A 24,760-nucleotide genomic window follows, 5' to 3' on the forward strand; every position below is an offset into this window, starting at 1 on the left:
TTGATGGGGCAGCGGGCATTGCGTCGTGCTTTATCGCCATTAGGGACGCCATTTTCTATTTAACACCTTTCGGCGGGGTTTTAATTTTTAATTAATAACGAGTCAAGGGTCAGGTTAGGGTCGTGCCGGCCTTCGGAGCCTCTCTGGCCCTCTGTGTTTAATGCGTTTGTTTTCTTATCATGAATAGCAAATCAGGTGGGGGCGGGCGGGCGGTTGGAACACATGGACCAGGCCCAGGACCAGGCCCAGGACCAGGTGAGTGCCTGTTTAATTATATTTTGAAAGGGCCCTGGATCCGGGCTAGAGGATGCTGCTACTTAGGCACATATCCTTAGTCATTTCCTGCGCTTATCTGCAGCAGGTCCTAGCCGTGGCAGGCTACTCCCCCACTCGACTCCATCTGCTGCTCTCCCCCGCAGTTTATTATTTATATTTCTTTCCCCCCTCCACACCCTCTTTCTCTTTTGGCTTCGTGTTGCTGTGCTCTTCTTTTATTTATTCTTTTCTTTCGCCCGGTGCTCCGTTGGTGCTGCTTGTGAAAAATTTATGCATGTCCTTGCTTATTTATGAGCAGCGTCGTCGTCGTAGTCGTCGTCGTAGTCGTCGTCGTAGTCGTCCTGGCCGCGTTATCTTTGGCCACAGTTTCACTGCCATGCCCCCAAGAAGAGACCGCCCTTCTGCCACTTCTGCTCCCCAAAGCAGCAGCCGAGGAGCTCTAATCAAAGGCGCTGAATGAATCCTTTGTGAGCGGCGCAGATAAAGCGAGTACAACATTAGGGAGGATGCTGCAGCGGCGACGGCCAAGAATGAGAAGTGGCAATGTAGACATGGCCGCTGGCAAAACATTTTTAACCTTTTCAGTGGAAAGCAACGGCAGCAGCAACGGCAGCAGCAACGGCAGCAAAGAAGAAGCAGCGGACATAAAAATTTACATGTCCCCAGGGCCAAGATTAAGTATGGCCACGGTACGGGCTCCCAGGCACAGGACGGGGGGACAGGCCCAAGTCAAAGTCAAGACGCAGAAAGTCATAAAATGGCTGACTAGAAGCAGCAATGCCGGAAAGGAAAATGCTGCGAAAACCCAATGCGAAATGCGAGCAAATAAATTGAAAGAATTACCGCAGCAGTTGATTCAAATGAAAGGCGGGAGCAGGGGCAGGGGCAGGGGCGGGGGCAAGGGATCTGGGTAGAGGACAAACAATTTGCTTGCGGTCATAAAACGAAGCGCGAAAATGAGTTTCCCCCTCCTCAGTGGTGTAAAAGGGCCAGGGGGGGGAATGTATGTTTTCTACTTACCCTGGCCTGGGCGCCATTTTGTTGATTGTTGCGATCCCGTCGATTGACAGTTTTCAAGCCTTTCAACAGTCGGGCCAAAGTGGTGCGTTTCTTTGTCTCGCGTCCCTCTGGAGAGTTGAGAGTGGAGAAACAGAGAGAAACAGAGAAATAAAAATTGAATTAGTAAAGGGAATTCAAGGAAATACTATAAATATTCCATCAGTTGCTCCACCACTTACCAGCAGTCGGTGGAAATTCGTAGAAATATGCAGAACGGGGACTCAGGCAGCTACGAGGGAGAGAAAGAGAGAGGGAGGGAGAGAAGGCATATAAGTAGGCTTCAGTACTTCCGGAAACACTTGATTTTCACAGGATTTATCGCGATTTTTATAAAGAAAAATGTATACTTTTTTTTTTAGTATTTTTAGTATTTTTTCTTTAGTATTTTTTAAGTATATTTAGTATTTTTTGTTTTTTAGTATTTTTTTAATATTTTTGTATAGTATTCTTTTAGTATTTTTTTGTATTTTTTTTTATATTTGTTAAAATTCTCAAAAATAGTATATTTCTGTGGCTGCCACTCACTTTTGTTGCACAAAATTCAGATGTGCCACATTCGGTGGCAGTGTCTGATGATGTTGCGGTCCCACGCCGGGCTGTCCGCCTCCTGCCTGCTGCTGGCCGGGCACGAGTGGCAGTTGCTGCTGCTGCTGTTGCAGTTGCTGTTGCATCTGCTGCTGCTGCTGTATGCTCTGTTGCGTCTGCAGCGTTTGCTGTTGCAGCAGCTGCTGCTGTTGCGTCAGGCCGCCGCGTGCCACACGCGGTGCAAACACGCCATAACCGAAGCCATAGATTTCGTCCTCCTCCTTGTCGGACAAGCAGCTGGAGGGCTACAAAAGAGAGGTTTACAAAATTACTAGAGGAAATTTATAGTGGAATATAGGAGTATATATAGAGCGGCGAAAACATGCAACATGCGGCACAGGCAATACAAATATTTACACAATTATAGAGAGATCTAAAAGGAATTTTTCCGATGGTTTTTCTTTGTGTGTTTTCAAGCCAAATCCACGCCAACATCAACCAAAATTTGTCTTTCTTTCTTGATAGATTCTGTAAATATTTTCCTTGCAACTACTAGCGGGGGGGCGGTCTGTGGGGGGTGGTGGGGTCTCTAATGGGTCTCTTTTTGGGTGTGTGTTGGGGGGTAGTGGGGGTGGTGGGGGCGTGCTCCTTCGAGTGGCAGGGGAGGGGTCATACATACCGAATACTTTCCGGGCACATAAATGGGCTGACTATGACTATTGGGCAGACCGGCGCCGTGCATCGAATGCCCCCGATGGCCGTGCTTCTGACGGTGATGGATTCCCATGCCGACGCTGCCGCTGCCGATACCGCTACGATTGCTGCCGCCACTGCCGCTGGCACCGCTGGCGCCGCTGGCACTGCCACTGCCGCCAGCACCGCCGCTGGCGCTGGCGCTGGCATTGTGGAGCGGACTGTGATCCGCCCAGGCCGCCTGCCTGGCACTCTCTAAAGCACTTAAAATATCTCCAAAGGGAGCCATTAACAACTCACAATAGACGGATGCCAGGCCCTCTAAATGGCCGCGTTGTCCATCCTGCAAAACACGACGATAGAATAGCACCAAAGAAAATCAAAGTTTACGTTTTTCGTTCCACAAGGGGGCAAAGGGGCAAAGGGGCATGGAATGACAGAGAGAGGTAGAGAGAGTTGTGTGAGCAGTAGAGTTATGAATGCTAATGTGCAGTGGTTAAAAGAGAGAGCGAGAGAGCAATGGATGATAGCTGGCTCTCTCTTTCTCTGTGTGTCTTGAGAGGAGCATGAGGTTAGAGATTGATGTTGGCGTTGGATGGGGGTTAATTAATAATTCAATTAGGACCGGCACCGGCTTTTACTGGACTACATTCAAAATTAGGAAAAAAAAAAACCACACACATTAAAATTATCGAAAAGGTGCACATATTGGGCCTCCCCAGAGGGCCTCTAATGCACTTAGACGGGGCATAAATTATGGCGCCCCATAAAGGCCCATCTGTACACGCATCTTATTTACAGTTGGGGCGCCCTTTGGAGTGCCCCTCCCCTGCCTGCAAAGAGAGAGAGAGAGACACACACATAAAGGGAGGGATACACACACACACACAAAGGGGAGAATGCCACGCACTTTTTCATTGCATACCTGCAGGGGCAATTTTTACAGACAATCCAGAGGTGGAAAAATAAATGTGTCTGCCAGGAAACTGAGGTACTTTCGGTGGAGACGGGGGAGGCTATGAGGGGGAGGCCATGGGGGCAGGCCGTGACACTTTGAGTGGCGCTCGGGGCCATTGTTCCACGGCCATTGCCATCCCCGGCTTCATTGGTGCCTCGCAATGTGGCATCAATCAAATATGGCACGCATTAAAATATCGCATGCGTGTGCCCCGTCATGGGGTGCCCCAGCAAATTGACAGTCTTTTCACCTGCGTGGCGTGACGCCGCGGACCATAGGGTACCAAGGGTATATGGCGTTACCAGTAGGATAGATTCTACTTCCTTCTTAGAGGGTATCCTTGTGGTCGCCAGGCCACCAGTGGAGCGGCAGGCAAGGGGCGTGTGTACAATTTGCAAGGAAATTGCCGCGTTTAGCGTAATTTTTGCTACTTATTGCCTCTTTGACTAGGCGGAGAGCTCCTTTTCGTTCTCCCGCTTCCTGCCACGTTTTTTTTTTTTTTTTTTGCCCTTTTACGCTTTGGGTAATTTCACAATGAGCCCTTGAGGCGCTGGCCTGCTGTTATTGGCCTTGTTTGGCCTTTTCATTAAAGGTTAACTCGGCAAGTGTCAACTTTTGATGAAGGATCCCGGCGTTTTAATGCTGGGGAACCTGTCCCCTTTTCAATTTTCCCAGCTCTTCTGTTCATATGAAGAAAAATAAATGTACTCTCGCCTCATTACGATCCTCCGCACAAGTTTATTATGCAATTCCTTGTTTATGTCTCATCTAGGAGTACGGAATCAATTTCATCTCTGGATTGGATTGGATGTTGTGCCCTCCTCACTGGCCTCATCATCGTAACAGCAAATTCATAAAGTCATTTGCAATTTGTGCTGTCAAGGAGCAGGGCGGACAGCCAGTGCTTATAGTTATGGCCGGCACATTCGCTGGCAAGAGCAAAGCAAGCAAAATAACTGTCGCAATAAAATAATTTATTGAAGTTTCGCAATGCCAGCGACAAATGCAATAAACTGCGAACGAACTCGACTCTGTCTTGGGTCTCTGCCTCTCTCGATCCATGGCTTCCCGGCTCACATGACGTATGCGTTATAAATTTATTTTCAATAGCACTGCAGGACTCTGCCCCGGAACCAGAAGGAGCTAGCAGGAGCAAGCAGGAGCTAGCAGGAGCATCATCTGAGCAGGCTGGGGTTTATTGGCAACTCTTGACACACATCCGCGTGTGTGAGGAGGGAAGAAACGTGGAAACGCGGCAGACCAAGACAAACAGCAGGCAGCGCGGCAGCATCTGAGGATCTGTGAACGGGTGCCAGGATAAAGGATAAAGTGATGTATGAGTTTAACGCCCTCACGTATCGCGCAGACAGCAACAGCGACAGCGACAGCGACAGGACCTTCCTGGTAGCTGTTGCAAAAACTTGTCTAAGCACGAAAAAAATATTAAGCGTGGAAATGTGTTGCCACGATATTGACAGAATGAATCAGAGAGGGGTTAAGGTGGTATGGAGCTGGATAGCAGCAAGAGAGAGAATTTTTGGCAGAAGCCAAAAACTTTTTGGCAACGAATTCTGTTATTTCTGGTTCTCTGCTTCTGGCCAAACGACTTTGTTTATTTCGTACGTACACTCGTATTCCATTCTGGTAATCAGCTCCTGGCTACTGGCTCCTGGGCTCTGGGCTCCCCCGAAAAACAAATTACAACTGCACTAAGACAACAGGCTAATAACTTTTGACATGTGATTCTGCAAGTGGCATTGGGTTTACTGCTTATTCGGGCTACGTTTGCTCATTAGCCCCGGACACGGATGGGGGCCCAGTGCCCATCCGTGCCCTGCCCTGTCCTGGCTCGGGGCTGTCAATTTTTTGCGCAAACTTGTCTTGGCACTCGACTTGCGGCCCGCTAATTGATGACGTCGCCGCAGCCTCAGCGAAAGAAGGCAGCTCCCATGACAGAGGGTACTTGGACTGAGGCGAACAGGTTGCTGCTTGAATCACGAAAAAATATACTCTTATGGGAGTCCTTTGCAGCAATCAGTACTTTCGGATGAGCGGAAATATTAAAAACGTGCAGTTGGCTGCTTGAATCATGAAAAAGAAAATACCATCAAATATGGGATTTTTTTTGCATCGCAATTCTATTTAATATGTGTTTGTTTTGCAGCAATCAGCACTTTCGGATGAGCGGAATATTCAAAATGATCAGGATGCTGCTTAAAGCCTGAAAATATCATTGATTATGGGATTCTTTTGCAGCAATCCATCGAAATTCCATCGAAAATGGGAATCTTTTGCATCAATCAGTACTTTCGGATGAGCGGAATGTTCAAAATGTACAGGTTTCTGCTTGAATCATGAAAATATCATCGAAGATGATTATCTTTTGCAGCAATCCATCGCAATACCATCGAAAATGGAAATATTTTGCAGCAATCAGTACTTTCGGATGAGTGGAATTTGCCATATCTGCCTCGTACTCGAATGAGAGACGGTGGAACGAACTGGCTCGTTTTTCATGCCCCCCAGAAAGATAGAGCATTCGTTTATCTCCAGCAAAAGTGTGTGAACGAAATACATATTCCACTCCATTCCATTCGTTGGCAAAATCCGTTTAATGAGCAAACAAAACGCACGCAAGAATTACAAAAGAACTGGGCAGTGAAAGTGGCATTAAGCAAGGGGGGTTCAGGGGTAGCTGGTCAGTCCGGGCGGTGGGGGGTCTGTATTTACACAAGTCTTCGAGAGAGGTGGAGAGAGGGTGAGCGAGCAGCCGCCACATGCACAAACACCAATTAGAGTGACCACAAAGCAAACAATGGGGCATCAATTAAGGGGACAGAGCTTAGCCCTCGGACTCCTTGAGTTTGAATTTCTCATCAGCGGATCGGATGGGCAGTCAACCATTGAACCGTTCAAGCATCCATCAATTGCAAATTGTAAATCGCAAAATCTATTTGCAAGTCACAACACAATCGCCGATGGCTCGCAGGCCCTCCTCTGGCTGGGAGACAGATCCGTTTCCGTTGGCTGTAATCAGCTGAAAGAAATCAACTTGGAGGCCAAAGCGTTCACTGAACTGATGTCCATGTCGGATGTCAGCAGCAACAACGAGCACTTAAGGGTTAATTTCATAAATTGTACATCAAAGAGGCAACAGATGGGGGGTGCTGGTGCTGGTGCTGGTGCTGGTGCTGCGGCATTTGCCCTGCAGTTGACAATTTTTGAAAGTCAGTGATTTGTAAATAATCCTTTTATAAGCACAATGGCTGCTCGTTAACGGCAAATGAGTTTTGACATGGCCAGTGGACAGCCCTCCCTCCCCGCACACACACGCCTCCACTGCTTATCGCTGTGTGACAATCTGGGAATGAGGCCCTGAATAATGCCTGGCCATTCACACAATCATCATCGTCATCGTCATCGTCATCATCATCGTTGTAGTCCTGTAGTCCTGGAGTCCTGTAGTCCTTGTCCTGTTGCCTTGTTCTTTTCCCTGGCCATTTCAGGCAACACCATAATGCCAGCTGGTTGTTGCTTTTCGGTGCTAATATCCCGCATACATGCAAAGTTCCTGCCCCCCCTGCCCCCCTGCCAGCCTCTACAGAGGCTTTCCATTAAGGAAAATGCTATTTTGTACTTTACATCCTCCTACATGAGCATGGAGGAGCGGCAAACTCAAGACCGAAACGAAACTATGTTAACTTGTTAAAAAGCACAAAACTTGAGGCGTTTACTACACTTCCACTCGGTGCTGCTGTGCTGCTAAAGGAATTCATTAGCCAGGGGAGGCCAGGAGTATCGACAGACAGGATGCCTCCTCGGTGTGTCTGCTGCCTAAAAGTATTTTCTAATTAAATACTCATGTTTTACAATATGGCGCTGACATTCTGCGGAAATGCCTTTTAATTTCCACATTTGAGATGCTCATGGGCACATGTGGCACAGGGGGGGGGGGGGGGGCATAGGGGTGGAACATTTTGAGTTTAATTTGCCAGAAATGAGTTTTAGTTTTTCGACGACGACGCACACACACACACACACAAACACATTTCATCTTCAGCCACTCTTTTGCCATATCATTTCCGCTGAAAAGGGGGGTGGCATGTGGCATGTGGCACGCTGCTCTCTCTCACATACATTAGCAGCAAATAATTTAATTTCTCATTTGTAAAGTGATGGAAAAATCATTTGAAACAGCGACAGAGAGAGTGCAGTGGGGGGGGCGGGCATTAAAAAGGGTTGTTTCGCCCCGCCCAAAGAAGCAATGGGAAAAATTACGCATACGCCACGTTTGACATAAAATTGCGCATAATGACGGGCACGCTGTGGCAGCTGGAGACTGGGGAGACTCGTCCTGGAGCCTGCGTTAAAGTCACGAGGAGTCAACGTCACAGACAGCCCCCGGGGACTTGGGGCGAGGGGGATGGGGGGAAGGGGGCAAGTGGGACTGCATTACATTTCAATTTTCATTTTCATTTCCATTTTTCCTGCCATTTAATTTTAATTCATTTTCCATTGTCTTTTCTTCCCTCTCTCTGTCTCTCTCTCTCTCTCTCTCTGTGTTCTTTTGTTTCTTGTCGCTCTCTGTGTTGCTTGCAACAAATGAAATGAAATCAGCCATAATTAGCATTATATTTCATACTTAATATAATTTAAGTTGGCAAAATGCACGACAGTCCTTTGCCAGGGACTCCTTTCGGGTAGAGTGACAGCCATGCATGGCCCAGGACAATGCCGGTTCCTGCCACACGCAAAGTGCAACGTTTGATTGCCACGCCCTCCCTGTCAGGTTTTTCTATGGACCCCCCCCCCCCCCCCACAGGACTCGGTTTGTGCCACGCACGTCGTGCCCTCGGGCGGGTTTGTCTTTGGCAATTTATGCGTTAGCCCTGACGCAATTATGCGAAATTTTCGCACACACAGCTGGATCGAATCCATCCCCGCCCCTCTCCACCAAAAAGGGCGGTTTGACAGTGGCCGGGGCGTGGCTAAACGCTTGTTGCAGGGGCGTAACGTTTTAAGTTTTGTCGGGGTTTTGGGTTTTTTGCGTGGCGCAGCGTAATTTAATTACTTTTTTGCGGCATTTATAGACAATAATGATAGCGAATGATGGGGATGATCAGGAAGGGTGGAGAAGGGTGGAGAAGCTCAAGGACAATCGTTTGTTGGGGGCTGTTCTGTTTCACTTTTTGGCCAGCAACAGCAGGGACATGCTTGAGGTCATATTAAAGGAAAATTAATGTTGTTTTAATTGTAAATGAGTTTCGCAAATGAACAAAGCGTTGGCCAAAGCGCTGGTTATTTCTTCTAATGTCTAGACATTCGGGGATCTCGAGTGGGGGCATAAAGATGGTTTACCCTTAAGATTGATGTTTATGGGTTCTGGGCAAGTCCTTGACTCTACTAGGGTTTATTTATGGGCTATTTTGGCTATGAAATATCATTAAATATTTTTTTGGCCGAAAGTTTGAAATTAGGTGTGAAAAGGCAGCTTGAAGAAGGCCATGTGGCTGTGCCTATAAATTGTAATTTTTTTAAGTGTTTTATTAATGAAAAAAATTTACAAATATTAAGGAAGTGTGAACCGAATTTTCTATTTTTTAAGTCTTATTTTTTTTTTAATCTACACATTTTTTCTCCCATTTTTTTCTATTTTTTTCTTCTTTTCTTCTAGTTTTTTTCTATATTATTTTTTATTTTTCTTTCAAAATATTTATTTTTTTTTTATTATTATTATTATTATTTATTATTCCACCGTTTCCACCGTTTATTTTTGTATTATTCATTTAAACCTTTTTTTTTGTTTCATATATATATTTTTTTTGTGATATTTTTACTCTTTCAAACGAATATTATTTGAGAAAATTTGGCAGAAAATTGGCCTGAAGAAAGTTATTTACTTTTTTAGTGTTTTATTTAAGAAAAAAAATATTATAAAAAAATTAAAAAATGTGAACAGAACTTTTCTTTTAAATTTACAACTTTTTCCCCTTTTTTCCAATTTTTTATTTATTTTTTCTATTTTTTGTATGTTTTAGTTTTAGTTTTCCTTCAAATTATTATTTTTTTTGTATTTTTCTGTACATTTTTTTTCAGACGATTTTCACCCTCTTAAACGTCTTGTTTAGGCCATTTCTCATCGTAATTACTGGCTAATTGCAAAAAAATCTACCTCTTGGCAGCCTTTCGCATGCCATTCTTGCCCATCAATCATGATTGATTTCGTTTTTGGGGTTTGCTGGAGAAACATTAGTCATACGAGAGGAGAGAACACGTTAAAATTGACATTAAATGCACAATCGAACAGGAGGGGAAAAAAAGAAGGCAACAACAACAAAATACATAGACTAATCTGCCAACAACAACAACACAAACAGCAAGAGACTTAAAGAGAGAGAGAGAGAGAGAGAGAGAGAGAAGGAGGGAGAGGGGGTGTGACGTGAGGGACATGTCCATTCATGTCTTGGCGTGTGTGAATGAGCAAAAGGGAGGCCAAAAGCGACTGACAAACAGCATGAGAAAGTGCCAAAATGACTAACGCACGAAGTGGTGAGAGGGGGGGGGGGGAATTGGGAGGTAGGTGGGTGGGGCAGAGCATGACTGGCAGGGGCCCCTGACAGATTGAGTTTCATTTGGGTGGAAACGAAACGAAAACGAAACGAAAACGAAACGAAACCAAAGTCAAGCGAGGAGCAGCAAATATTTTGCCAAATTACATTTCAACAGCCTTTTGCTGTTACACACCCCCCACCCCCCACCGCCCCCTTCCCCGTCCCCCCTGGCTCCCTTCTGGCTTGGCCATTTGATACCCTGTTTTTTTCGTTTGGGTATGCGGCACTAGAAGCCAAGTTTACCTGGGAAACTTCTACCCTAAGATTTTCACAATTTCTAAGGATTTTTGTGATGGAAATCCTGAAAAATTTAGCGCCATTTGTGGGGTATTTCAGGTCTCAGCCTCCTTGCCGAATTAGCCTTTGCTTCTGGCTCCTTTTTTTTTCGGTCAGTGAAGGGAAAATTTCCACATTTGGCACATCAATGTCAAATTGAGGCATCGGTCAGACAGCAGACACACAAATGAAAGCCAGGAAATTGCCAAAAAATGCACATGTGTGCGTGTGCGTGTGAGTGGATTTTTCCTGGGAAAAGTAGACATAAAATGAAATGAAATGAACAAAAAAGATTTCTATCTGGAGCGGCCCACTCGAATGGCCGAAAGTTGCTTAATATGACAGCTGCTGCTGCTGCCACACGGGCACAGGGTTCAAAGTTCAGCCAAAGAAACTGCACACACAGGGAGAGAGAGGCAACTATCTGATGGATATGAAGTGGTGGCACGTTGCCTGTTAAGGCGCAAAGTTCTTTATCATTTGCCCCCCCTTTGTGGCAACCGTAAACCGATGCTAATCCGTGGCAGGAGCAACGGCAGCGGCAGCGGCAGCTTTGAATGCTTAAAACAATTTACTTTGATGCTGCCCCACGACCGTCTGGCGCAATCCAATTGACTTCATTTGTCCAACTGGAAAGCATAAGACAAAATGGATTAAGTGCCACCCCCCACAAAACTCTGGCCATTGTCCAGCCTGGGGGGGGGGGGGGGGGGGCGGTTTCCAGTCGTAAGAAGGATAATGGCTCTGTGGCACCCTGGAGTCATATTTGCAGTTAACCGCACATAACAATGGGGCAACCAGGGCCCAGGGCCCAGCGTTTTGATGAATTCATTCCACTCACTCCCTCCCCACACCCCCTGCCGACTTGCCACCCTCTCCCACCGTTGGAGGGTTGTTTTTGGGCGGCCATATGAATTGATTTGCTGTCAGACGCGCGGCTGCATGCACGACTTGCTCCTCATTATGCCGCACATATGGCCCAGCTGCCACTTGGTATGCGCCGTCATGTGGCAAGAACTTGGCAAGGCCTACCAACTTGCCTACCAATTTTTCGTGTCCTTTCTGCCGGCCCACAATCAATTTGCATTGTCTCCGGCGCTCTTCGGATAACCAATAAGTTGGCGGTTTCCAATTAGGAGGCAGACGCAGATCGGGCCTTAATTCAATTGTCATTAAGCGAAAAAGAAAGGCCGGCAAACAAGCTGTCAACAAGCAGGCAAAAGCTTTGGCAAAATATTTGTTTAAAATTAAAAAAGCCAGGACCGGGGGTGCTCTCTCTCTCTCTATCTGGCCCCTCCTTGGGGGCAATAAAACTTTCTTCATCAAGTCAACAGCAACAGCGGCGGCAGTGGAGGCGCCTAAAACTATGCTTAATTTTTTATCAACTGCAAGTCGACCCAAAGACCAAGTTTTGCTCTGCCTTTGGGCCAAAAAAAAGGGAGAAGGAGGCAGGAGCCGGGAGCCGGGAGCCGGGAGCCAGGAGCCGTGACAACGCAGATTGTGTGCTGCGGTGAAAGCCGCGGAAAATGAGAAAAGAAAATGGCAACATTTGGCCTACAACACGGCCGGCCCGCCCCCGCCCAGCCTCCGCTTCGCCTGCCGCCGCCTTAAAACAAAAGGGCGGCCAATGAACTTTCGCCAGCAACAAAAAAAAGTCAGAAAGAAAACTATAAAAAGAGGGAAAAGCAGGGAGCGGAGAGGTAGGCAGAGAGGGAGGGAGGCAGTCAGGGAGGCAGGGAGGTAGGCAGAGAGGGAGGAAGGGGAGCAGTGCAGTGTAGGCCTTTGCAAAAAGTGTCCAAGTGGGCGTGTCGGTGGAAAGACAGCTACACTGAGAGAAAAGCCATGCCAATTATGGCCTTGAAACCAAGGAAAACCCAGCAGAAGCCTGGGAGATCCTTCACTGCCTTAGGGATTCCCATTTAATTTCATAAATTAAAATCCTTTAAGGAAGAGGTTAAAAGGTTCTTTAGGCCCCTGTTTTCCCTCGACAAGGGCAGCGCCCTTCTTCCTAATGAAGCCAGCCAAAAACAGCACCCCAGCCCCAATCCCCCCCCAGACACAATGTCTGCGCCGTGTTTTTGTGTGCGAGCCGAAAAGTGCATATGTCTGCCACCCCCCTCCCCGTCCCCGTCCCCCGTCCCCGTCCCCGTTACATGCTCAATCTGCCAGCCATCTGTGAGGCGTGCACACTTGTCAGCCAGGCCCTTGCCACGGCAGACACTGTTGACAGCCGGAGCACAAGGTGCACATCCAACATGGGTGCCACGCCCACTTGGCAGGGCAGGCAATGTGCCTTGACAACCGTCTGTCTCTCCGTTGAGTGTCCGTTTGCTTGCTGTTTTGGCTTTTAGTGCACTTGCCAATTGCCTGACCTAGAAAGTGGCATGCCACCACGACTGCCTACCCTGGAAGCAGCTGGCAACGCGGGTGTATCTAAAGCCTCGGAAAGTCCTTGCTTTAGTCCTGACTTGTGCGTGGTTTTTTAGTGCACTTTTCGGCAAAAAAAAAAAAAAACAAAAAGACTTGTTTTCGCGGCATTTTTTATGGCTCTGCAAATCTGTTAAGCTCTTGAGTGCCCCACGGGTGTCTCTCCCTCTCTCCCCACTCTCCTCTGCTGTCATGTTGTGGCCAAAAAATTAATAAAATTTTATGAAGCCATAGTCTGAAACCACCCCCCCCCCCCCCCCCCCCCCCCCCCGCGGGGGGCAACGGCACTTGCATTTATTATGCTAATTTCCCACTCCACCAACTGTTGATTATGGCTTATCAAAGCTATTGGCGCTCTGGCAATTGCAATTTCATTTTATGTGTCCCTCCCCCTCTTCCTTCCCTGTTGGCAGGACATTAAAAATGCAAAAGTGATTATCTCTAATGGGAACGTATGACACTGATTCCCCCCACTGATTGAATCGATTCGAGTGTGGAGTCTGGAGTCTGGAGTCGTCTACTAAACAACAAACGTTTTCAGTTTAGCCACAAAAATGGCATCAATTTCATATCAATCATTGGCACTCCCCCCACTCCCACGCCCAATCCCCCACTTCTATTGACTCCACTCATTCTCACTTTGGGCTATGGAGTTCTTTCCATTCATTTAGCCGCAGACAGATGGATGGGACAACAAGAGCCTCCCCGCCTCAATGCAAATCCGCGCACAATGGAAATTAATATAGCGTACTTAACAGGCCGAGAGCCCGAGAGGGCCAACATTTTGTGGCTAGCAAATGAATGGATACGTACCCTGTAGTGCCGGGATATATGGGAGAGTTTATCTAACTATCTATCTGGTCTATCTAGGGATCTACCACTGGTAACCAGGGAACACAAAGATGAGTTTAGTGGCTTACAAAAAAACCACATCGAAATACAGGCACAACAGATATCCAGGAAAATTATATATTTACTACCAATTGTACTGCCAAATATTTGGATGTAAATTTATAATTCTAATTTCGTATTTGTATAACAAAAATTTAAAAATCAAATTTTTGCATTACAAAAATATACAAATTTAATACTAAATCATTTTGAATTCAAAATTTAAAAAATTGAAATATTATTTTATTTTATTTCATTGTGTTTTGTATTATATAATTTAAAAATGAAATATTGAAAATACAAATTTTTAATTTTATGAATACAGATTGAATATTCAAATTATTTTTGGCATAACAAATAAATTCAATATTTATTTTAAATATTTAATTCTTAAATTGTATTATACAAACCAAACAAAAAAAAACAAATAATAGTATTTCAATTTTTTAAAAATGTTTAATTCAACGGTTCTTATTTGTTTTTAATTTGTACTATTAAAATGAAATATTCAAGATAAAAATAGTTTTTAAATTTCAAAAAATATAAATCTTATTAAATTCTTTTTAATATAACAATTTAATTTTTAAATTTTTTATTTTTGTATTATACAAACTAGAAATTTTGAATATATGTATCAAAGTAAAAGTCATTCTTCAATTAAAAATATTTAAATTGAAAAATTTATTTTTTTTTTGTTTAATTTTTGTATTACGAAAATAAAAATTTAATTTAATTTTGATTTTAAATTGTAATTTCAGAAATTAAAATTAAATTAATATTTACCAAAATTTGTATATTTTTTAAAATTTGTTTTCTTATGAAAATACAAATTCAAATTTGATTCCGATTTTAAATTGTAATTTCGGAAATTATAATCCAACAAAATGTGATAAAAAACACACACAATTTTTAAAGATTATAAAAACAAAAATTAGTTTGCAAATTATAGCCTGTCGGACTCCAAGCTGGACTGCCAAATACACCCTTTTGATGGATACTACTCCATTGAGTAGAGGATTACCGCACGGGCGCTGCTTTTAGCTGGAAAATGTGTGTGGTGTTGGTGTTGGGCTTTATCCTGTTTTTGTTTTCCATTCGACAGCGGATTGACACTTTCCATCAAAGCGACAGCAGGCGGCCGCAACAGTTGCACATTTGATTTGGTTTTGTTTGTACAGCCACCCCCTCCCCCCACCCAAACTGTCTTCTTCTTTTTTTAACCCTTAACGGTGAAAATATACCACAAAACAGAGCCTCCTCCTGGCACCCCCCCACTTTGGCGGCACTTGTGCCTGGCTTTTGTTGTTGTTTTATCAACGTTGACAAATCTTTATGTCGCCTGCAATATTTTTTTGTCTGGTTTGTTTGTTGGTTTATGCCCGGCACTCTCTCCCTCTCTCTCTCTCTCTCTCTCTCGCTTGCTATTTTTCATTAGAGCCGTTTCCTGCGGTTAGAACCGGGGAGGAGGGGGGGAGGGGAGGGCTTGAGGCAAAGAGGATTTGGATTTAATTTATTTAAATGCTTATCACGAAAGGCTTAAATGTTGTTGCTGTTGTTGTTGTGGTGGAAAAGCGGCTTATGGAAAAAATGAATCTAACCGTCTAAAAAACCCCCTCCTACCTCCCCCCCCCTTCCACTCACCAGCCGCACTGCAGTGCATGACTGGCTAAGACCGAGTCATGTATGGCTTAATTAAAGGTACTGCCAGGAGGCAAGACTCAGGAGGAGGAGGAGGAGCAGCAGGAGCATGAGAGAGAGAGAGAGAGAGAGAGACAGCCGCACTACAAGACAGAAGACAACACCGCAAATTGGACAAAGGCCCGAGAGGGGGGGGCGAAAGGGGAGCCCTACGAACAGGAACTGAAATGAAGCGCCCAACCGCAAAAGGAGAGCAAAATCGAAAGCCAGCAGGGGCAGCGACGGGGCAGCAGGAGGCGGCGGCTTCTCGAAGGAGATACAACCGCCTGCTCTTCGACGTTCAATTAATTATTCAGGCGAAAATGTTTCATATCCTGTGTATGCGAAATAAGTTCGACAGCTGTTGTTGACCTTACCTCAAATTGGTTAAAGGACCTTCCCTCCAGCCCCCCCCCCCCACTCACTGGAAAATTTATGGTTTGCAAATTGTTTTGCACCCCAAAAAAGGTTAAAATGGGGGGGGGGGGCGCCATGGATGAGTAACATATTTGGTAGCTCGTTGAAAAGTCAAAAGGCGACCGAGGGCCGACTGCTGCTGCTTTGCATGCTAAACGAGTCCTGGCAGAATCCTCCTCCGTGAGTCGTCTCAAGGTTCCGCACAGAATGTTGTTGATGATGATGATGATGATGATGATTGTAATCCGGTTTGTAAGTTATGTGCTGCTTAATTGAGTTCACATGCACATGACCTGAATTCCTGATGGCATACCCAAACCCCTCAGATCCCCTGAAATCCTTTACGAATGGGGATGTGCCCGTCAGGTGTTCGGACTGCTGATGAGGCCGCAGCACGTGTTGCCCTCCATTCCAGGGATCAAGGATGTGGCATAGATAGGTGGAGCACAGGTTAACCTGCAACTTGATTTTCACTTATCCCTTTTCGCCTTTTCTTCTGTCTCTTTTCTCTCCTGCTTTTATTACGTAATTTTATAGTTTTCTTCTTCCTCCCTTTGGGTGGGCGTGGCACTTGGCAATCTCTTAATTTTCGTAAATCTGCACATCATAATTTATTTTAATTGCCACTAGGACCGTCTCCAGGACCCCCCCCCCTCCCGTCTGGCTGCCATAAAAAATGACCCAGACATTATTTCGGAAAAGGAAAAGCAATTTATGATAGCCACATGGATTGTTTATGATGTCTGGCCCTCGTTTTGCCCGGAAAATTTACGTGAACGAGGCAGAGCCTTGGTCGTGGTCCTGGTCCTGGTCCTGGTCCTGGTCTACAGATAAATGAAACTAATTTAGTGAAGGTGCTCCTCGAGTGTCCTGTGGCAGGGAAACAATCTAAACAAAAGGCAAAGGCTTAAAATCATTTCATCTAGCCTCGAAGGAAGTGCTCTCAAGGCAGATACCCTTTCACAGGATTTTTGTTGGAATTCTGATGGGTTTTGGCAAGGGCATCCCTTAAGCTGGCATTCATTCGAAATTGTTGTACATAAAAATATATGGAAATATATGCACCTGCCTCTGGAGACCCTAGGGGGGGGGGGGGACTAGGACTGGGGCAGGGGTGGGCGTGGTCTGCGGTAAGTTTTTGGCTGCTGGAATGCTTCATCCCCTTTTTGTGAGGAGGAAAAACTGTTGCTATTTTGCCAGGCGCCGAAGCCTCGCTTGACAAATGTTGGCACAAGACACAAGGACCTCACACACACACACACACACACACACACACACACCGACAGACACGAGGTGGTGGTTGTGGCTGCGGCTGTTAGAACCCCTGGAGGCCTTACTATGAGGCTTTTAATAGTTTGATGTACGAGTACGTCCTTCTTTCGGCAGCCACACATATGCAAATTTTTCCACAAAAAAGGGTTCGTCTAAGCCTGCCTCTCTCTCTCTGTGTGTGTGTGTCCTGGCTGGGGAATTAACGGGGGTTTGGGCTGTGTTTTAAAGGTGCTCTAATGGCTGTCGCTCCCTCACATTTTAAGCTAATTTTAATTCCAGTTTTAAAGTGTGGAAAATGAGTATCCCCCCTCCCCGCTCGCAAATACAGGAGATGCTTTTTGTTGTTGTCTCGCTGGCAAATAATGAAGACAAGTTCAAAGCAAACATAAATAAAATTGTTAACATTCTTGTCTCTAGCTGGCCCCACACCACCATTCAAATCCCCATTCGCTCTCCTGCCCCATCATCATCACGCACACGCCCCAACAATTGAATTGTGCTTTTGCCAGAGAGAAAAAGAGAGATATACAAAATTTCTGTACATATATATATATAGACGACTATAAGAATGTATCTAAAAATAAGAGAGGAAAAACGCAAAACTTTTTCCTTTTCGTTGGATGGCAAATGAAATTCGCTCGTTTGATGTGAGGCACGACCCAAACTCCATTTCCAAGGAAGTCTGAGTTGAGTTTTTTTTTTTCCCAGTTTCCTTTGGCTGCTTTCACTTTGGGCGTCGCCTGGTGCAATTGTTTGAATACTTTTGCAGCGCATTAAATTAGTTTCGTTTGAGTTAACGTGCCGAGACGAGACCCAGACAAGGCAGGACATAAACAGGACTCAGCCTCTGGATCAGACTCCGACTCCCACTCCGATTCAGACAAACTTATAATCATGTCAGTCAAAGGCAACATAAGGGAATTTGCTGTTACCAAAGTTTCGGCAGACAGTTCCGATCAACCAGAGAGAATGCATGAATAAAACAACAAAGAAAATTATCACAAATATGGGGAATAGAAAATATAGTTTTCTGCTGTATTTTCAACTATTTTTGTGGCTTCGTGAATTAAATTTGCGAATGGAAATGCTTGAAAGGGACCTTCAATGCTTCTGGTGGTGACTCAATTTCACTTTTTCTGACTCATCTTTCAATTTAAGTGCATGACAATGGGGATATTCCTTGTCCAGAGCACCAATCATCACTATCGGATGAGCGTGACACGAGATTTTTGCATGTTTTAGATGTTTTATAGATATAGATATCATCATCTGACATTTGTTTGCATTTGAATCCATGATAATGGGGATATTCCTTGTGCTTGGCAACAATCAGCACTTTCGGATGAGTGTGAAACGAGATTTTTGCATGTTTTAGAGGTTTTATAGATATAGATTTGATCATCTGACGTATGTTTGTAATTGAGCGCAGGACAGTGGGGATATTCCTTGTCCTAAGCAGCAATCATTACTTTCGGATGAGCGTGAAATGAGATTTTTATATGTTTAGGATGTTATATAGATATAACTATCATCTGGCGAGTGTTTGAGTGCACGAAAATGGGGATATACCTTGTCCATAGCGTTAATCAGCACTTTCGGATGAGCATGACAGGAGATTTTTGTATGTTTTAGATGTTTTAAAGATGAGCACTTGTAAATTGTCAACCTTAAATCAGAATTTCCTCGATATTATGCATATTAATTTTAATCTTCAACAAAATCTGATAGAAAATCCATGGAGCTCCCTTCTGCCAGGCCATGAAAGCTTATTGACTTTAATGCCCAGCGCTGGTAGCAGCATTTTGCCAATAAAATTGTCGAACAAAGTCGAGAAAAATACGTTCATAATTCGTGGCACAGCTACACTGCCACTGCCACTGCCACTGCCACTGCCACTCCGGCAGCCCCAGGACCTGCCCCAGGACCCGCTCCATCTACTGCTAATGCCTTAATGCGCAGCAACAATAAATGTCCAATGCTCAATGAAGCTGAAAGTTGAAAGGCAGCTGTAGGAGCAGGAGCTGAAGCCGAAGCTGATGCTGAAGCTGATTTCGGTAAGGAGCTGAAAGGAGCTGCAGACGTGGCGTTGAAGTGCAACTATTTGGCTGCCACAGCAGCCATCCATTGATGGCAACCCAGAAGCCATTGAGCTGGTAATTGAAAAGCGAACAGCATTTCAGGATATATCAACAATAGCAGCCAAGGAGTGAAAGGCAGCGACTTAAAGCTGTTGACACTCTTCGTGGAGTCTGGGGCGAGGCCAGGGAGGGATTGTGGTCCATAAGTCGGCGGATTATAAACTTGTCAGATTCGAACGAAGGTCTCAAAGGGGCCCTGTTTGTGTTTGTTTTTATTTTTATTTTCATTTGCTACTCTAATTGAAGTGCCCCCAAGCACCGGGTAAAATTATGCAATTTTCATAATGCTCGCCCCATGATTGAGATCATTTGTTGTAGATACCGCACGGCGACCCTTTTGGGGCACGCGGCACTGCCACATGCCAAGTGTGCGGTTGCAAGGAGAGCAGGAGGGTATGGGGCTGCAGAGCAATTTTCATAACTTCATTTGCATTTAATAGAAGGGAGATTCCCGATCTAGCAGGGAGATTCCTGCTAAAAAAAAAACATAGAAGTTCGGAAATTTGTGTTTATGGCCGGAAGGGTGTACGCTGGCAGGCGGGGTGGGGTGTGGGCACCTTCTGTGCCGCTCTGTGTTGTATTCTATTCACATTTTTGCAGTGTGTCATGGCAACAGCCAGCCAGCCAGCCAGCCAGCACACGCATGTCACCATCAAATAAATCACTAAACGCTGTGACAGTGTCAAATGTCAGGAAAGGAGAAGCCCGGAAGAGCCCGGGCACAGCCGGGCACAGCCGGGCAGGACAGGACCAGAGCCGAAAAAGCAGGAGCAGCAGGAGCAGGAGGAGCAGCCCTGCGGAAGGGGTAATGAAGGGGGGTGTTCTTCCACTGAAGTGGTGTGGATTGGGCCAAAAAATGGGACTCCAAACACCATCGGATGTTGTCTCAGTTGGTAGGCGTACAGGGGACAATGACCGTGCCCCCGTAGCCCCCTTCTTCGCGTCACAACCTCTGTGACCCTCTGCTACCCTCTGCTACCCTCTGCTACCCTGCACCGCGTCACTTCATTGTTGACATTTAACGTGTTCGTGTTTGGCGTGACAAGTGACATGCTGTGCCAGCGACAACCTGACGGCCGCTCTGCGCGACCAACTGTTGAGGTCTGAGAGGGGGGTGGAAAGGGGGGCGCAAGCAGCCCTTTCGAAAAAAGCAAAGGGTTGACATTGTACAAAAACGTTGGCTGGAACAAAAGGTAGCGTATAATTGCATAAATATGCAAATTAGTGAGCGAAACGAGTGGGGCAGGGGGCTGCGGGGAGGGGGCTGACTGCCTGCCTGCCTGCCTGCCTGCCTTGACGCATTGTCGCCCCCAATGTCAACGAGTGTCGTCGTCACACAGACAGACACGAGACACGAGACACGCACTCTTCAGTGTCTCGCCCATGCAGAAGGTGCGAGGCGCTCGAGCAAAAATCTATAGCATACTTTGCAGCTGCCCGACTGCATCCGTTAGCCCCCCAGCCCCAGCTCATAGAAGGGCGGTTAGGGGGGTTTTGGCATTTTGCATGAACGGAAATGTGTCTAATTTCAATACAAAGTGACTTTGGCAGACAGTGTGCGCACGTGTGGGGCACAGACGCACAGACACACACACAATTCTTCGTTTGTCTTTGTGCAAATTGCACTAACAAGCGACACACACACACACACACACACACACACACACACATCTAGCCAGTGGAAACACTCAAATAGTCAGGCATGCATTACCTTCATTTGGCAACAGTTTTCATTTCCATTTCAATGCACAAAAGGTGCAAGCAAAAGGGGCGAAGGGGTGGCGGTGGTGGGTGTGGGGGAATATTTTTCCAAGCAGAATTATAAAAGGGCACAAAAATAAGGAAAAGGTAGACCCTGCCCAACAGTTTGAAGGCACTTTCGAAAGACACGGTCCAAGGGTTCCTTTGCGTCCAATGCATTCCACCCCCCTTCCCCTCTAGAGCTGCCAAAAGGATAAACAAAATGTTATTTATTGAAAATTGTTATAGACCTGCCCCCTGCCCCCTGCCAGGAATCTTAATTTCGAACGCAAGTTCCTTTGGTGCTTCCAGGAAAAAAACATTGTTGCAACATTTCTAAACTTAAATAAGCGCAACTTGTGCGCCCGTGCCACATGTGCCACTCGCTGGGGCTCTGCAACTTTTCTAATGCAATTAATTCCTGCACTCAACAGGGGCTATGCGGGGGGGGGGCAGAGGAGGGGCATAAAATGTGTCCCAAGACTGTGAGGAAAAGTTTTTTGGGGGCGCCTTCGTTCTATGTTTTTCGACTTGGGGCAACTTGGGGCGCAACGCACAAATTAGTGCAGCAGCGGCAGTAGCAGCATGTGGCAAGGCTCTGGTTCCTGCGTCCTGGGTCCTGGTTCCTGGGTCCTGGCTCCTGCTGCTGCTCCTAACCATAATGCATGTCATAATGGCAGGGGCCTCTTTCTGCTTCTCTCTCTCTCTCTCTCTCTTTTCTATGCATTTCCTGCTCTGGAAAGTTGCGATGGAAATTTGTCACACGCACAAATTGTTGATCCTGCCCCCCCCCTGGCCCTGGGCCCCAAAAACTGCATTCTATTTGATGTAATTTAAATTTTTAATTAAGCACGCAAATTGTTTTTGGTGGTTTTTCGGCAAATCTCTGACAGATTTCTCCTCGCCGGCTGTCAACGCGTTTTTGGGCATAAATTTCGCTCTGTATGCGAAATGATAATGAAAATGTTTAAATATTTACCACAATTTGTAACGACAATCAAAGCAGACACACACACACACACACACCCACACATACTTATACACAAATAGATAGATAGAGAGCGATAGGCATAGCAGAGTTAAGTTTACGGTATAGTTTTTGGGTTTTTGCAAATTTTGTTAGTGGAAATATCTAAACTACATTTAAAAATTATGAAAATTATGAAAGTATGCAACGGAATAATGAATGAGGGGTTGGGGTGGTGAGGGGTGTGCAAAGATAGAGACAGAGGAATACATTGATGGAACATCGATTGAAACGGATTGAGGAAAACATCTGGGCCAGCGGCTGATCACACTTACCTAGAACGAGAAGAGAAAGTACAGAAAGGGGGAATTAGTTACGAGGAAATATATATTTAAGATTATTAAATAACAATTAATAATATGTATATTTTATGGGCTAGTATTTTCAAGTGGTTCAAAAAGCAGCAATCCTTAAAATTATTTCATAAGTTCACAAAGGGCTTGAAAGTCCATTGAACAAACAAGACTTTCAATGCAAAATTAATATAAAATATTTAAGAAAATTCTATTAAGAGGCCTTTAATATTTAGTGGTCGAGAATCGGGAAATATTTGCAGTGTATTTTGCATGACTTTATGCTGTGAAATTATTCTTAGTGTAAGATTTTCAGCTGGTTGTCTCTCTTTTTCTTCTGTGCTTTGGTCATCGTTACTTTGCTACAGCAACTTTGTTCCTGTAATTTGCCCATTTTATTGCTTGCCAGCGGCTAAGAAAATGCGCATCAAAAGATCAAGCAGATAAAATCAGTTGTCGAACGCAGCCGAAGCCGAAATCGTTTGTCCATCTTGCACTCGTGTTGTTGTTCGGCTCGCTCGGGGACGATCAGCGGAGCTCGAGAGGCGGCAAGAACTGTCGTGCACAGAAATCCCAGGTGCAGCCGAGTGCGAGCGAGAGGCAAATGTCTGTCCAGCTTCTACATTTGCCTATTCTCTGCGCGTGTGGCTGTTGTTGTTGTTTGAGAGAGTGCGTATGTCGCACAGAAAGGAGATCGCATAAGCGATAAGAACTCAGCTTGGCGTTGCCGAGTGCAAGCGAGAGGCAAATGTCTGTCCAGCTTCTACATTTGCCTAGGCTATTGCTTTCTGCCCTTCTGCTGCAGAGAGAGTGTGTATTTCGTTTAGAGAGCAGATCGTAGCAGCAATAAAAGCTATGCTTAGCGTTGCCGAGTGCAAGGGAGAGGCAAATGTCAGCTCATGCATTGGCAAATAAAAAAGAGAGCAAACTTCACAAAGTGAACTTTTTTGCTTGGACATAAAGTGGAACTGAAAGCCGACGGCAAATGCATTCCTGACAAGAAATAATGCCAAAGCCTGCCTAAAATGTTTTTAAAACACACAAAAAACGAACTTTTATTTGCAGCTAAATGGAAATGGAAGTCGAAGGCAACAGGACACACAAAAAATAAAGTCCATAAATTGGCAATATCAAAGGTAATTGTTCACCTGGAGCATAAATCTGCCAGGCCATATAATTGGCCTTATCTTTTCCACCGATAAACAATAAATATGGCTTTTATAATTAACTCTTTTGTGCTCCACTCTCTCCAGCCGAAAACAATTTTGGTATTTGCTTAAAATTATGAAACAAACCAGTTGTGCGTGCCACAAAATATTTGCGTGTTAAATGGAAAACAAGCAAAAAGCAAAATCACAGCCAGGCAGCGGGCCAGCGGAAAACCGCATGGAAAACTCGTGAATTTTCCAATCCGAAATCCAATTCGTGCTAGACACAAAAATATTTGCCTTGCATTTCGGCCAGTTTAATTTCGTTTCATTTTGCTCCTTCTTCTTCTTTTTTTGTTTTTTTCCAATCTGTTCGTTTTTCGAAAGTTTTTGGAACATTTTTATTATTTGGCGTTGGGCTGGGTTTTCGCGGGCGTTGGAAGGTAGGGGGGGGGGGGGGGGGGCTGCATTTGTTTGCGGTTTCTGCGGACAGCATTTATATCGTTTTGTTTTTTTTTTTTTTGGATGTATGTTTTTGTGGCAGGAAATGCGCTGGCGGCGATACAGAGTTTCAATTCGTGTATGTTAATATTTATGTTTTGATTTCAAACAACGCGCCACCTCTGAAATATTAATGAAATACAAACACAATGTTAGCATGCCACACAGGAGGCGCACACACCCACACCCACACCCCCGCCTCCTCTCCCTCTCTCGCTCCCACATAGTGGGGATATGCAAATAACGAGACATTGACAGGGTAAGCAAACACCTGGAACTCCCCCCAACCCCCTCCCCACCCCCACCAAAAAATCAAGTCAAGTGCTTCCCAGAGCTTAAAAGACGTAAAAGATATCCCCCATCCCGCCCACCCCTTGGACGAGCTTTGAAAAACTTTTCCCTTCAGTTTTTGGGGGAAGATTTTATGCTAAATCTATGGGAAAAGTCACTGCCGCCCGAAAGATAATCAGCGGCGCAGGAAAAAAAAAGCCCCTGCCGCACCCAGAAATAATGATATGGGTATCCTCTAAGCTGCTGCTCACAGTAAGGGTACTCTAACAGAAAGGGTATTCGCTGCGCCCTTAAGTATGCTACGTATTTTTTTTGTATTTGGTGGTTGAACAGGGTTCCATGGGTTCCTGCCACTGGAATACACAAATATTTTATTTCAAGATTAACGCTTGTCAGGAGTCCCCCCCCCCCCACCCCCCTTCACCCTCTTTCGTTTCTTTTATAAATGCAAAAATCGTGAGTGGCGTCGCACAATTCGGTTTGTTGCACTTTGTAGACAGCGAGAGAGCGAGAGAGAGAGAGAGCGAGAGAGCGAAACAG

The 24,760-nt window shown here is 45.3% G+C and overlaps 1 protein-coding gene across 2 annotated transcripts in view; it reads right to left on the bottom strand.

The window, feature by feature from the left end:
• The window catches only part of LOC6588320 (sterile alpha motif domain-containing protein 5), a 132,518-nt gene that overhangs the window by 13,264 nt on the left and 94,494 nt on the right, over window positions 1–24,760 (bottom strand). The window contains exons 2-5 of one of the 2 annotated variants that reach the window (XM_026994526.1): window positions 2,540–2,896; window positions 1,861–2,165; window positions 1,515–1,564; window positions 1,297–1,403 (exon numbers count right to left, since the gene is read on the bottom strand). In XM_026994526.1, coding sequence (XP_026850327.1) covers window positions 1,297–1,403; window positions 1,515–1,564; window positions 1,861–2,165; window positions 2,540–2,896 — 819 coding nt within the window. The remainder of the gene's footprint in view (window positions 1–1,296; window positions 1,404–1,514; window positions 1,565–1,860; window positions 2,166–2,539; window positions 2,897–24,760) is intronic. The other variant, XM_026994531.1, reaches the window with a different exon arrangement.

Source organism: Drosophila persimilis, unplaced genomic scaffold, assembly GCF_003286085.1.
Source record: "Drosophila persimilis strain 14011-0111.01,24,50 unplaced genomic scaffold, DperRS2 tig00000000-arrow-pilon, whole genome shotgun sequence".
Lineage (NCBI taxonomy): Eukaryota > Metazoa > Arthropoda > Insecta > Diptera > Drosophilidae > Drosophila > Drosophila persimilis.